Genomic DNA, 15,916 nt, shown 5'->3' on the forward strand with positions numbered 1-15,916 from the left:
CAAACAACTTAAAAAATCAGCCCATATAGTGCTTATGAATTCTTTAGAAAAAGCAATTTGGAATTGGATGGATACTCATTCGCATGAATTTGCTGAGCTTCGAAAAAAACCTAATGAAGATCTTGGAAAAGCATGTGAAGAATTATTTGACATCCTGGATACATTTGCAGACAATAAAAAGGGAAGAGCTGCAGCTGTTTGGCCTTTACAAATAATGCTTCTGATACTTTCACTAAAAGTTTTAGAGGAAATAGTTAATGCTGATTTTGGTGCTCCCTGTTCACCAAGACATTCAAAGAAAAAACAATTTATTGACAGTGTTAAACGAGGCCTAGGAGTGCATGGCAGTTCTAGTAGAGTAGTAGAAGCTGCAGCAGTCACTTGTATTAAACTTTGTAAAGCATCAACTTATGTAAACAATTTGGATTCAAACAATGTTATCTTCACACTTGTTCAGCATGTTATGAATGATTTGATGGCACTACTTTTTAATCCAGGAAAAGTATCTTCTCGCGGACAAAACTACATTGCCCAAGATATCGACCTAATGATAGACTGCTTTGTTAGCTGTTTTCGTATTAAACCTTACAAAAACGAAGTACTTAAATTCTGCTTGAATTTGAATTATCCACCGACATACCAGTTTGTCTTGGTTAGCTCATTATACAAGTAAGAAAAAAATTATTTTATAATTAAACATAAATATAAAATTATACTTTCTTCATAAACATAAAATTTCACCTAAATTTTATTATATATTAGAGATTAAAGCTACACTTCATTAAGTTCAATGCAATAAATTGTTTAATGTTGGTAATTTAGATATAATGTAATACATCTTTGTCTTGATGTAATACTCGATTTTTACTTTAAAAAAATATATAAAATTAATTGTTCTCCTATTATTTTAAATAGAATAAGTACAGTTTATTTACTTATTATTAAAAGAAATTTCTTATTCTAGAATTGTAACCCAACCAAGACTGCCATGGTGGCCTCAAATAGATCTTCTATATTCTCATAGTGCAGAACTTAGAAATATGTTTATAGATATTTTAAATAAAGTCACACAGAGTTGCATATCAAACACACCATTACGAATGATTCAAAGTTTAACACTTAAAGGCAAAGAACAAAATAAGTACAGAGATCGTGGAGAAGAGGTATCAAGTTACAGAAATTTACTTTTGTGGATGGTGAAACTTATTCATGCTGATCCTATGTTATTGTTGAATGTAGGTACTTTCTATGAAAATTTTAGTTGTAACTTTTAAAGTAATCATTATTATTACATTACATATACATTCACATATTTATAAGATCTTATAAGATTTTTACTTATTTTACAGAATCAAGGGAAAGCTGGCCATGAAATACAAAGCTCGACCTTAGAACTAATTAATGGTTTAGTTTCTTTAGTTCATCAATCAACAATGCCAGATATTGCTCATGAAGCAATGGAAGCATTATTAGTATTGCATCATCCAGATAAAATAAAAGCATGGAATCCAGAAGCACCAATTAATACTTTTTGGGATGTTAGTTCACAAGTTCTTTTTTCAATTTCCCAAAAGTTAATTGAGCATCAAATTGTTAATTATACTGGTATACTAAAATGGCTTAGAGAAATATTAATTTGCAAAAATGCTTTTCTGGCACAAAATAAGGATTATGCTAATGTGGGTAGTCACATTGCTGTTTGTAAACAAGCACATATTAAACTTGAGGTTTGTTTAGATTTATAATATATCATAGAAATATATCTTCTAAAAATACAACCAAATCAATTGTGTACAAAATAAAAAATTTATTATTTGCATTCTATAGGTTGTATTTTTTATGTATTTGTGGAGTATAAATATGGAAGCAGTTTTAGTATCAATGTCTTGTTTTGCATTGCTCTGTGAAGAAGCAGAAATTCGTTGTGGTAGTGATGAAGTAGCAGTAACTTGTTTACTTCCTAACTATCACTTATATCTTGAGTTGGCACAAGCTTCTACTGTGTTAATCACTGGTGAGTTTAAGTGTTCAAAATATTCTTATTTCAATTTATCTTTAATGTAAAATATCCTACTTTCCAAAGTAGAAGCAGAAATTCGAATCGAAAAATGACTAAAGCATGATCAGTAAATATGAATAATTTTATTTTAATGTTAAATATGATGCATTTAAATGAGTATGAGTTAAATGAGTATATCATATCAAGAATACATTATATAATATTTTTATTTTTAAATTTGCTTTACAACTCGTAATTTATTTGTAAACAAATGTGGTTTCTATAAGATAATTAAACATTAACAGAAAGTAAATCAATATTTTTACTAACAATATTAAAATGGAAAAGATTCAATTAAAATAACAGTATTATTTTTAATTTGTTTCGATTCGGGTATCTATTAACAATGATTTTACTTGAATTCAAACATTCATTCATGAATTTTTGAATTCACTTTGTATTTTGATTAGTATAACCCTTATATGGCTGCAGTAGAGTATTAAAGACCTTGTTACCATAACAGCCAGCGGGGAAAGTAAGACATGTAATGACGATCCTAATTCTCGTAAGTGTTGTTCAAAATGTGAATACATACGTATATATATATATACATATATTATATAGAATTAAGGCTGTTTTATTATTTTTCTCTACTTTCATTGCAATATATAATTCATAATTGTTTTATGACGTTAATGCATTCAAAGAGCATCTTGTATACTTTTTAGGACTTGCTGCTTTACAAAAAAGAATTATGGCCTTATTGAGGAAGATAGAACACTGTGTGAATGGTGTTCAGCCTGTACGTAATATATATGGAACTCATATTCTATGTTTTTTAAAGTAGTTTATATTAATAATAATAATAGTAAAAGTTAATAATATAATAATAATAATTTAAATATTTTTTGAGAACTAACATTAGTTCTATACGAAAAGTACAATACAGTACAGTGCAGTAGTACTCGAGTTGTTGATGCGGGTTTATCCTCATCAGTTCTTGGAACTCGTTTCACGCAATAAGCTTCCGCGTTTTACGTCCGACTGTATCCACGATTGACGTAATTGACTGTGTTATTAATGAGTCACTGTAATACGAAAAGTAAAATTTTTATAATTGTTACTTTATAATTATAAGATTGTTTTATTCAAATTGCGAAGATTCTTACAATAAAAATGATACCAAACACAATCATATTTAAATACACATAGTAGTAATAATAATAACAAATAATCGTTTTTCATGAATGTGAAGAAATAACTCATTAGAACTACTCATGGAAAGTGAAAGTGCAAACTTGTGCACCAACAATTTGTAAGTTTCTACTTTTGCTTAGTTTGTTGACTATTTTCTAGTAAAAATTTTGTGTATCCGTTTTTAAAAAATAACATTCCATGGTATTGTAAAGCAGACGTTCTAAATAAGTTTTTTTTTTATACCTTACTCGAATTTAATGTTTTTGACTGCAGTCCTTTATTCATTGAAGTAAACCAGGTGAGCAAGCCATAAAGAGACAACAGCCAACAATTCCTGAAACATTTTTCTCTTTTAATAATTGATGCGACTAGATTCCGAACCCGCGTCAGCTAAACGGGCACTATTGCATTTATGTCAACTTTTTTAAAAATAACATAACTTCAAGTTTGACTAGAATTATAGAATCAGTCACTTAAAAGTTTTATGCCGTTATCATATTTATAACCATTACCACATATGATTTAACAATATTGATTAATATTAGTTAATGAAAAAAAAAATAATGTAAAGTTTCTTTTTGTTTTTAGGCTTGGGAAGAAACATTTAGAAATTGGGAAGTGACGTCACGGCAGTTAGAAAATTATCTTAAGTCTAAAACAGAAGATGGTCAAATGGAATCATTTTATCGAAGTACAGGAAAACGAAGAGCATCACATCAAAATTCAGAACAAGAATTAGAAGAGCAAATTAATGAATGGGCTAACATGACGGGATTTCTTTGTGCTTTAGGCGGAGTATGTTTACAGAAATGTTCTCAAAACAGACCATTGTCAGGAATACCTTCAAATCCAGAATTAAAAAAGAGTTCAAAACAACAAGAGCCCACACCCTGTTTATCAAATCCAAGCCAAGAAATGCAATATTGTACACAGTTTGTTAATAACTTACTACTACATCTGCTAACTTGTAATAATGAAAAATTTGGAAACCAGATTAAAGAATTAGTTGGCCATGAAATGAGTCCTGCACTATACCCAATACTTTTTGATCAAATTAAAAGTATAGTTGAAAAATTCTTTAATCAACAAGGACAAGTTATAGTAATGGATGTTAATACTCAATTTATCGAGCATATAATATTCATAATGAAAAATATTTTGGATTCTAAAACAGATCAACCTTCTGAATACCTTGGAATGACTAGCATAGAGGGAATGATGCTTGCAATTGTCAGATATGTCAGACACTTAGATATGACTGTACATTCTATTCATATTAAAACAAAGTTGTGTCAACTCGTTGAAGCGATGATGAAAAGACGAGATGACCTAGCATTTCGACAAGAAATGAAATTTAGAAATAAACTTGTCGAATATTTAACTGATTGGGTGATGGGTGTGACTCATCAAATCACTCCATCAAGCAGCGGGGACTTAACTGTTTATACTCGAGATTTAGATCAAGCGTGTATGGAAGCAGTCGGAGCACTATTACGAGGTCTTCCTCTTCAACCTGAAGAATCTGACCGGGGTGATTTAATGGAAGCAAAATCTCAATTATTTTTGAAGTATTTTACTCTTTTCATGAATCTACTAAATGACTGCAATGAAACAGCTGGTGAAGAAAAAGAAATTGTTTCTCAACAACCATGTTTAACAAGTAGTAAATTATCTACTTTACGCAATGCTACAATACAAGCAATGAGTAATCTCCTTAGCGCAAATATCGATAGTGGTCTGATGCATTCATTAAGTTTGGGTTATAATCCAGATCTACAAACGCGAGCGGCATTTATGGAAGTTCTCACTAAAATTCTTCAACAAGGAACAGAATTTGATACATTAGCGGAAACAGTATTAGCTGATAGATTTGAGCAGTTGGTTCAACTTGTTACAATGATCAGTGACAAAGGAGAATTGCCAATTGCAATGGCTTTAGCTAATGTAGTAACAACAAATCAAATGGATGAATTAGCACGAGTTTTTGTGACATTATTTGATGCAAAGCATTTATTATCCCCTCTTTTATGGAATATGTTTTATCGTGAGGTTGAAGTTTCTGATTGTATGCAAACATTATTTCGTGGAAATAGCCTTGGTAGCAAAATAATGGCATTTTGTTTCAAAATTTATGGTGCAAGTTACCTGCAAAATTTATTAGAGCCTTTAATCACCCCTCTATTGGATGATCCTACTACTGGTTTTGAAGTTGATAGTGCAAGAATAGATTCTAATGAAAATATAGAACAAAACGGTCGCCATTTAATTGCTTTAACACAAAAAGTATTCGATGCTATTGTATCATCAGCTGATCGGTAAGTTACTAGAAATTGCATAAATTCATATACAGATATTGTTAAGAGTACAGATTTCAATACATACTTATTTCCTTTGTATCTTTAATAAATCATGTTTAATTTTATAATAATTTCGTTATACTTTTCCAGATTTCCCCCGCAATTGCGGTCTATGTGTCATTGTTTATATCAAGTACTCAGCAAAAGATTTCCACAATGTCCACAAAATAATATTGGAGCTGTTGGTACTGTAATATTTTTGCGATTCATTAATCCAGCTATTGTATCACCTCAAGAAATGGGCATTGTAAATAAGTCTGTACCTCCTCACATTAAAAGGGGTCTTATGCTAATGTCGAAAATACTTCAAAACATTGCAAATCATGTGGAATTTAGTAAAGAACAGCATATGTTACCATTCAATGACTTTTTACGAGCACATTTCGAAATTGGTCGAAGATTTTTTATACAGATAGCATCAGATTGTGAAACGGTCGATCAAGCTAGTCATCCAATGTCATTTGTATCGGATGCCAATGTTTTAGCATTGCATAGATTACTTTGGAATCATCAAGAACGAATTGGCGATTATCTTAGCAGCAGTCGGGACCATAAAGCAGTAGGTAGAAGACCTTTCGATAAAATGGCTACGTTATTGGCTTATCTTGGTCCTCCAGAGCATAAACCTGTAGATTCACAGTAAGTGTTAATAATAAAACAATTTCTTCTATTGAAAGTTATTGTTATGAATACTATTTATGCAATTTTTATGTATAAATTATTAAATTTAAAACATACACTTAATTATAAATTCCTTTGTTAGTTTATTGTTTTCTTCATCTTACGCTCGGTGGTCAAATATTGATATGTCTTCAACTAATTTTGAAGAAATTATGGTAAAGCACAATATGCATGAAAATGAAGAATTTAAGAGCATCAAGAATTTGAATATTTTCTATCAAGCAGGAACTAGCAAACAAGGATATCCAGTGTTTTATTATATTGCCAGACGTTACAAGTATGTATCAGGTGGTTTGCTACTATGCAGTTTTGTTTATAATTACATTAATATAATTTTATTTATGTCTGTTTTGTAGAATTGGCGATACGAATGGTGATTTGCTAATATATCACGTGATTCTTACACTAAAACCATTTTGTCATACTCCATTTGAATTGGTTGTTGATTTTACTCACACATGTTCAGACAATCGATTTAGAACTGAATTTTTACAGAAATGGTTTTATGTATTACCCAAAGTTGCTTATGAAAATATTCATGCTGCGTATATATATAACTGTAACAGTTGGGTGAGAGAGTATACAAAATTTCATGATAGAATTTTGGCACCATTGAAAGGTAATAGAAAGGTAGTTTTCATTGATGGATCGGGTCGTTTAAATGATGTAATCGATATCGATCAACAAAAATTGCCTGGAGCTACATTATCTCTTGACGAAGACTTAAAAGTTTTTAACAGCGCTTTAAAACTTTCTCATAAGGACACTAAGGTATCCGTTAAAGTTGGACCAACTGCTATACAAATTACCTCAGCGGAGAAATGCAAAGTATTATCGCATTCCGTTCTTTTAAATGATGTTTATTATGCGTCTGAAATAGAAGAAGTTTGTTTAGTAGATGACAATCAATTTACATTGACTATTTCAAATGAAACAGGCCCGCTGTCTTTTATTCATAATGACTGTGATAGTATCGTACAGGCTATAATTCATATAAGAAATCGATGGGAATTGTCACAACCAGAGACTGTGTCGGTTCACCCAAAGATAAGACCTAAAGATGTACCAGGAACATTATTAAATATGGCGCTATTAAACCTTGGTAGTTCTGATCCGAATTTACGAACAGCAGCATATAATCAATTGTGTGCTTTAACTGCGACTTTTGATCTAAAAATTGAAGGACAACTCTTGGAAACATCTGGACTTTGCATACCATCAAACAATACTATATTTATCAAGCATTTAAGTGAAACTTTAGCTGCAAATGATCCGCATCTTACACTAGAGTTTTTAGAGGAATGTATACAAGGTTTCAGATTGTCAAGTATTGAATTAAAACATCTTTGTTTAGAATACATGACACCATGGTTAAATAATCTTGTACGATTTTATAAACCGAATGATGAAGGGGGAAAACGTCAGAAACAAGTTACAAAGATTTTAGAAAAATTAATTACATTAACTATTGAGGAAGTGGAAATGTATCCAAGTATACAAGCCAAGATATGGAGTACAATCGGACGATTGCCAGATTTAATAGATACAGTTCTGGATAATTTTATTCAACGTAGTGTAAGTTTTGGACTTGGTTCTCCGACTGTTGAAATAATGGCTGATACTGCCGTGGCTTTGGCTTCTGGAAATGTTCAATTAGTAGCGAAGAAAGTAATAGGAAGACTTTGTCGAGTTGTAGATGAAACTTGTACTTCTCCGACGCCACTATTAGAACAACATACAAGATGGGATGACATTGCTATTCTAGCAAGATATTTATTAATGTTATCTTTTAATAACTGTTTGGATGTAGGAAAACATCTACCGTACTTGTTTCACACAGTAACGTTTCTAGTTTGTTCCGGCAGTCTGAGTATGCGTGCTTCCACTCATGGTTTGGTTATTAACAGCATTCACTCGCTTTGTACTTGTAGCTCCCCTTCCTTTTCAGAAGACACTTATCGAATATTACGAATGAGTTTGGATGAATTTTCTCTTCCAAAATTTTATTTACTATTTGGAATTAGTAAAGTGAAATCTGCTGCGGGCACAGCATTTAGATCTAGTTATAGACATTCGAATGAGAAGTGGTTCACTAATGAGCGCAGTGTTTCGGGATCTCATGATAAAGAGAGACTTTCATTAACTAGTTTAGAAATTATTACGGATGCTCTTCTTGAAATTATGGAGGCTTGTATGCGAGACATTCCACAGTGTGATTGGTTAAAAACCTGGACTTCTTTGGCAAAAAATTTCGCCTTCTGTTTTAATCCAGCTCTTCAGCCTAGAGCTTTGATTGTTTTCGGATGTATCAGTAAAAGTATAACCGATCAGGATATGAAGCAATTACTAAGGATATTAGTAAAAGCGCTCGAGAGTTTTAATGATATTACTTTGCTCGAAGCAATTATTATGTGCCTCACTCGATTACAACCGTTGCTTAGACCCGTAAGTTATATTCTGTTACGTATTGATACATTAAAGAGGACTCCATATTAACGCGCATTACATTTCTAATACTGTAATAGTTAAATCTTAAATTTAACTACGATATTAAAATGTTAGTTATTTTTATAGAATTAAATTTTGTTAATACGGTGGTTCTAATGAAATTATTTACATGAATTTGTAGTTTGAATTATTAATGATTTTAACATTTTCAAGGAATCTCCCATTCATCGATATTTATTTTGGGTTGCAACGTCCGTTCTTCAATTAGATGAGGCATCTTTATATGCATGTGGTTTAGCACTTCTTGAACAAAATTTGCATACTTTAGATTCTCAAGGAACCTTTGACGATAAGGTAAAAGTTTTAAAATTGCTTTAAAATATAATCATGAAAATAAACAAGAAAATAATATTCTTCATTGTCATTGTAAACTATTGAAATTTTTTAGACCTTGGAGAACGTTATGATGTCAACGCGAGAGCCTTTGGAGTGGCATTTTAAACAATTAGATCATACAGTAGGACTTTCATTTAAATCTAATTTTCATTTTGCATTGGTTGGACATCTTTTAAAAGGATATAGGCACCCTACACCCACTACCGTTACAAGAACAGCTAGAGTACTCGCTATGTTATTAGGCATTGTTGCTAAACCATTTAGGAGGGATAAATTTGAAGTTACACCAGAAAGCGTAGCGTATTTGTCTGGTAAGTTTATACAGATTCTCCTAATTATATAGCATGTTAAAAAAAAACTGTCTAAGAGTTTAGAGGCTTATAGTACTCACCGAGAGGAGTAAAAAATGCTTTTCTTTAATATAATAATAAGAATAAATTTTTTTTACACCTTGTATATTAAATTTAATAATTGTTATATTTATGCTCTATTAGCATTGGTATCTGTATCCGAAGAAGTGCGAAGTCGTTGCCATATTAGACATGCAGTTACTAAAAATGCCGAATCTGGTAGCACTGATTGCCTCGATATTTTGCTTCCACATAATACAGTGAGTAACTTTTAGAATTTTTTGTGCTTTATATTTGTAATTATTTAAAATTTGATTTTTCATATGCAAATAACATAGTAAATAAGTAATATGTAACACGTTTACTATTGACATTAATTGATCATATTTATTATACACCAAACATGAGTTACTACTCTACTATACATACATATAATCTATTATATATGTAAGTGGTCACATCAGGGATAACTTGAAAATGAAAAATTGAAAAAATGTTGTAATATATTATAAAATATGTCCTAAAGAATTAGGAAAGCATACCAACGTCCAGTAATCCTACTAATCGTCGACAAAAATCATGGGACCTTCTGGATCAGTCTGCTCTTACTCAAGCTAGACAACAAAAATATTATTCAACCCACCAGGTATGTTTATTTATTAATTATAACTACAATGCATTTTTTAATGTCTCATTTATCTGGTCTTCATAAATAAGCATACCTACAATATTCATATTTTATTTATTGACAAAAGCATCGATACCGTCATATCATCATATAGTACTTGATATTTAAAGTTTCTTTGATCACGAAAATTATGTGTGATAAAAGTAAATTTATGGCCATGTTATATTTGTTTATTAGTAAATGTTACTGTTTACTGTAACTTGCATGTGCACTATTCAGAGTAGACCAATAAAAATTACCATCAGGAATTAAAAATATCAATTATTTTAAAAATTTTTATTTAAAAAATTATTGAGTGAAAATGTTGTTTGTTGCTTAAGTTGGAGGTAATAATCGAAAGATTTTGAGGAGTTCCGGAGATATCCGTACACTCGAAATATTTATAGCATAGTCTAAAGGAAGAAATTTTATTTTATATTAAGTAACATTGTTATTGTTTTGTGTTCTTATATGTACCTCTGTTTACTGTTTCGGTGTCTAAACTCACAACTGCCTATATCTGCCTTGTCTCTACCTGGGTTGTATAAAACATGATGCAACTTGTCACTTATATATGTATATATGTCATACTACATCAATTTGTCCAAAAATAAGGATTTCGTCATTAACAAGACTGGACGGATTTTATTTAAAACGCAGCGATCTTTTTCTGTACCAACTGCAAAGGAAGCAAAACCAAATGAAGAAACAGATTCGAAGGTATGTCTTATTCTTCTTATATAATCTTATCACATTAATAAATATCATAATTTTATTCATATCTAAATAAATAAAGTATTTTTAAACAATTAAAATTTTGGTTTTATTGCAATTTTCATTATGGATCTTTGATTTTATATTAGTATACAGAATATTTTTGAAGAAAAAGAGAATTAATTAATAATCTGATTCAAAGACATTTTTGATATTAGTAATTCGAATGATTTCCTTGGTTCTATTCAACACATACAGAATGAAAATAAAACCAAAGTTTTAAGATAATTGATGAGTACAACGTCGTGCCACTTAAAACATTCGAGAAAACATTTTGTTTTTTGCAATATTTATTAATTTGAAAGTAACATACTTACACTAATATTCTTGTAATTTGTTAGAATCGAAGTGCCAGAGTAAGCGTGAGCAACGAAAATAACGTATTGCTCGACCCAGAAGTATTGACAGATTTTTCAACCCAAACCTTGGTTTTGACCGTTCTTGTCACTTTAGTTAAAAATTCAACGGACGAAAATGAACAACGGATTCTATATGAATATCTTGCAGAAGCCTCAGTGGTGTTCCCAAAAGTTTTTCCAGTAATGTTAGTATATAATCATGTTCGCATAACGAATAGTTGAGGAAATAATCGTATAGATCATATTTTACTGAACCAACAATTTTTTTTATAGCCATAACTTGCTCGATGCAAAAATCAATAGTGTACTATCCTCCTGCCATGATCAAGGTATATTGAATTCTGTACGTGCAATTATACAGAACATGATTGCTTGTGAGGATACAAGTCAACAGCAGTTACACTACTTGCAAAGTTGTGGATTTGGCGGATTATGGAGATTCGCAGGCCCATATACAAATGTAAGTAAACAAATACACGTATTACTTAACGAATAACTAAGTTTAATTGTTAACTGCATCTACTATTAATATAATTAATAATTTTAACATATACGTTTGTAACGTATTTTCCAGTCTAATTGCACAGCTGAAAGTGCTCAATTATTTGTTAATTGCCTGGAAGCCATGGTTAAAACATGTTTGCCGGTAGATGAACCGGAAAGTTCAAATAGCAGTGATACCTTAAGCGAGAAATGTAAACGAACCGATAGTCATCAACCAGAAGTTGCCGCAAGAAATAAGTTTTCAACGTATGGAATTGATCGGACAAATACACGTACTTTTTCAGAAAGAGTGGATGAAATTTCTCGAACTAGTACTTCTTTCATTCACAGGGGGTAAGTAAACAACTATAATTTATCCAAGTGTATATCAAACACAGTAAATATGATAAAATGCTATGTACATTTTAATCACGTAATACCAAAATAATATTTTACAATGCATAATATTAAAAACAAAATGCAAGGTTCTAATAATAAAAGTAATTCTAGTCGCAATATGGATAAGAGAGGAGAAACTTCGTTGGATTGTATGAGCCAAGGAGAAAATACTAGTAGTAGCAACAGTGCACAACTATAGCAATTAATATGTGAGCCTAAGAAACAATGTGGTAAGCATGGACGAAAAGGACAAGTTGGTCGGAAATTGCAAAGACAATTAAGGTACGTTGAATATTGTGAAATTGTAGAAAAATTATTTATTAATTCAAATAATGTACAGAATGAGTTAACAAATGTTAGAAATTAAAATTTCTTCGTTGTTTTTGGCGATGTTCTTGATGAACGTGTATAAAAAAAATATTTGGTACATAGAAATAAATATTACGGCAGACAAGAATCTTTTCTCAAGGTCATATTTTTCCGAAATATCATTGGGATAATAAGGTTATTGTCATTTTCTTAATCAGTCGAACCGACATTTAATCTGTGGGTGTACGTAAAATATTTATAGAGATAAATTCACAACGGACTAAATTTTATACAGAATGATAAATTCCAAAGCAGTATGAAATGTACAAAACAAGACATAACTTATCCACTGCTGTTTTCCTCATTCTCGATCATTATTTCTCTTTCTTTTTGGAAATACTTGAGTAATATCATTAACGTTATACTTTCTATTATGAAATATCGTTTAAAATTATGTTCAAACTATTGTAATACTAAAATAACTTTATATTGATTCAATTATAATTGAATGTATAAAATATAATAAGATTACTATTAATACGTTCTATATTGGACCGAGTTTTGGTGACCTCATAAGTCGCATGCGCTATGCCTTACTGAATTTTTTATTGTCAAGGACAAGATGCAATGTTTCAAATGCATTACTCAAAACACTTTTTATTTTGTAATAAATCATCGTCGTTGTTACACAGCTGAAATTAAAAGAAAATATATAAGGCCTGAATAGAAAGTTCAACGGGAGAAGAAACGTGTTAATACATGTATTCTTGAGTGTTCCAAAAATGTCGAGTCATGATAGAAATCAATTTAGATTTTCTAAAGTGGAAGACGAACAACTAATAAATAAAATGATCCAGCTTCTTGTGCAATGCTACTTGAAAAAACAAATTTCATAAAAATAGAAAACGTGAGATATAACACGTGGGAACAGATTTCAGTAAAAATTAGTAAAAGTGTCAATATTGTTATGACCATAATCTTCTCTATTTTGTCACAAAAATTTATCATTTTATTTTAATCGTTGACCGAACTAAGCTATCATTTTCTATTCAATGCACATAGTGCTAGAAACCATATTGCTTTCCGTGTTAATTATAAGTATTATCCGAATATATGTACTAATAATGTGACAGGTTAATAAAAATGTATAATGTAATTGAATTTATTTAATTTATATGATTTAACGATACGTAAGAGGTACAAAACAGAAAGAAACAGCCTGATTATTCACAATCCAGAGGATGGAAAAATTTCTAAGGAATTTTCCCCTTGTTATTCTCGCGTAGTTAGCAAGGTAATCATTGTGCTGCTACACAGGGTGAAAATCAAGAATAAAAAAATTGCGTTTGAAGCCTTCATTTTTTTAGTTATTAAGATTCTGTCTAGTTTTTCGACATATGCAATTATGTTTAAGATACGCAAAAACTTGCGCAGCAATGATTAACAAATTGGCAGCTAAAATGTCTATCGTTGATTTCAACTAAATTATATTTCTCGGTCTAAAGGAAATTTTTTTTTATTAAACGGAATGCAAAATATTCCAAAGTTCGGTTTAGGAGTATCAATGCCGATTACGAGCGTTTGTCCTTGAGTTTATGATGCGTAATTACTATTCACGAAGATGAACAAGGCGCTAAAACTACATCTTGTTGGCAGAAATATGCTTGTCTCTACAATAATAATACAGTTTTAAATAGCTTGACGTATCCATTAATTATAAAAATAATTTAGAAAATACAAGTCAACACTGATTTTTGGAAATTACGAGTGCTAGCGTCTCCATCATAAATTCTGTTTCTAGAGGCATTAAAATGATATTGATGGGAAAATAGATGAATTTCGGAAAATATGACTGAGAAAAAATTCTTTTTCGAATATTTGTCTCTTCATACTAAATGTTGTTTTTTTCATATTTTTTCGTATCATCAAAAAGAGCGGAGAAATTTTTAATTCTAACGTTCGCTGAAACGCTGTATATAAGCTGATTAAGGTTATGCTATTTACTCGGTACTTCATGATAATATTAGTACATAAGGGGGTTATCCTACATAAATGCCCGAAAGTATATATTATACAATGACAACAATTGGAGCTATTAGCTTGAAACTTTGTATACTTATATATTCATATTTTATCATTTGGAATGAAATTTCTTAACGCAAATTTAGTTAATAATTACGAAAAATGAAGTTTTGAGAAATAGACTTTTAAAGATTTGAATTAATATTTCAAAAGTTTTGCTTTATCTACTGCTAATCTGCAATAGTAGTTTCCTCTTCCACAAAATGGTTGTATAATTGTAAAATTCCGTTTCTGCGAGCTGTATGAACCTCCTTTCTCCGCTCAGACGTCTGATCAATGTTTTCTTTCTTTTCTTTTCTTTTTTACAATCCAATTTTTAGACCCATTACAGAATAGACCTATCATCCAATGCATTTTGTTGTCCACATCTTTGAGGCTCTAGAGCCCCCTTATCATTTTCGTGTCGCTTCCAATGTTACCGATTCAGCATAGAATGAGATTGCATTAGTAGTGGTTGGAATTAGAACTAAACGTAACTATGAAATTACAAATAAAGTATAGAACAGGATATCTTATAATCGCGCCCGAAGTATAGATTTCTATCTTCCATAATGCATACATATTAGGTTGATCGGAAAGTCCTTTCGTTTTATTTTCAAAGAAAGTAAACCGAGGTTTTTTTCAATGAAACTTTTATCAATTCATCTATGGTATAATATACAGGGTGGGTCAAAAACTTTGTCCACACGGAATATTTCCGTTGTTTGTAATAATATGGAAAAATGTTATATACAAAACTTCCATGATATGAAAGGGGACATAATGTGATGTAAATACTTTTTACGTAGGTGGAGGCGTAGAGGAGATTGCAAGCTCATCTCAATTTTTTTAAGTGGGATGCTATATTTGCTTTATTGCTGTGTCATTGCCGCTATTGTGGCGGTTTCAGTATGGTATCATTAAAGGTCATCAAATGTCATCTTTTGACCTCTACATTCACTTCTCCAAATTTAGCTAAAGCTATATTTAGTAAGCTATTAGAAAATATTTAAAAGTGGATTTTTTAATGCTCTACATGAGATAACCCCCTTAAAAGTAAAGTACACTAACATTTTTTAACCGTTCCTTTGAATTGATTGTTAACATTCTAATTTATACGTATTTTCACTTAAGGAACGCAAACATTTTAGCTCCGTGTTATTGCTGTAACATGTCAAATCAGTTTAATCCAATGCCGTCCACTTCACGATAATGTACTCACTGGAATGGAAACCAATAAGCACAGTCCATTTGTAGATACTTATTTCGGTATTAGCGGAATATTTCACCGATTTTGTGTTATAAATTTGCGTTTAATACGACGATTAATTATTAGATCTGTAATCATATACAGAAAGAAGTTACAAATTGATCATTGGCTATTTAATACGTCAGTGTTATTTTATATAAATAACGATGGAATTGTTGTAATCTTT

At 30.7% G+C, this 15,916-nt stretch overlaps 1 protein-coding gene across 1 annotated transcript; it reads left to right on the forward strand.

Annotated features, from left to right (window-relative positions):
• LOC108574641 (neurofibromin) lies at positions 1–12,482 on the forward strand. The gene is given in 18 exon segments (XM_017937267.1): positions 1–680; positions 925–1,235; positions 1,350–1,727; positions 1,828–2,014; positions 2,728–2,801; positions 3,785–5,511; positions 5,644–6,192; positions 6,317–6,511; positions 6,591–8,699; positions 8,892–9,036; positions 9,131–9,389; positions 9,573–9,688; positions 9,955–10,074; positions 10,756–10,815; positions 11,211–11,413; positions 11,502–11,688; positions 11,803–12,065; positions 12,222–12,482. Coding segments are annotated over 18 exon segments (7,617 nt in total). The 5' UTR covers positions 1–34; the 3' UTR covers positions 12,310–12,482.
• The last annotated feature ends 3,434 nt before the right edge of the window (positions 12,483–15,916 follow it).

This window comes from Habropoda laboriosa, unplaced genomic scaffold, assembly GCF_001263275.1.
Source record: "Habropoda laboriosa isolate 0110345459 unplaced genomic scaffold, ASM126327v1 scaffold175, whole genome shotgun sequence".
NCBI lineage: Eukaryota > Metazoa > Arthropoda > Insecta > Hymenoptera > Apidae > Habropoda > Habropoda laboriosa.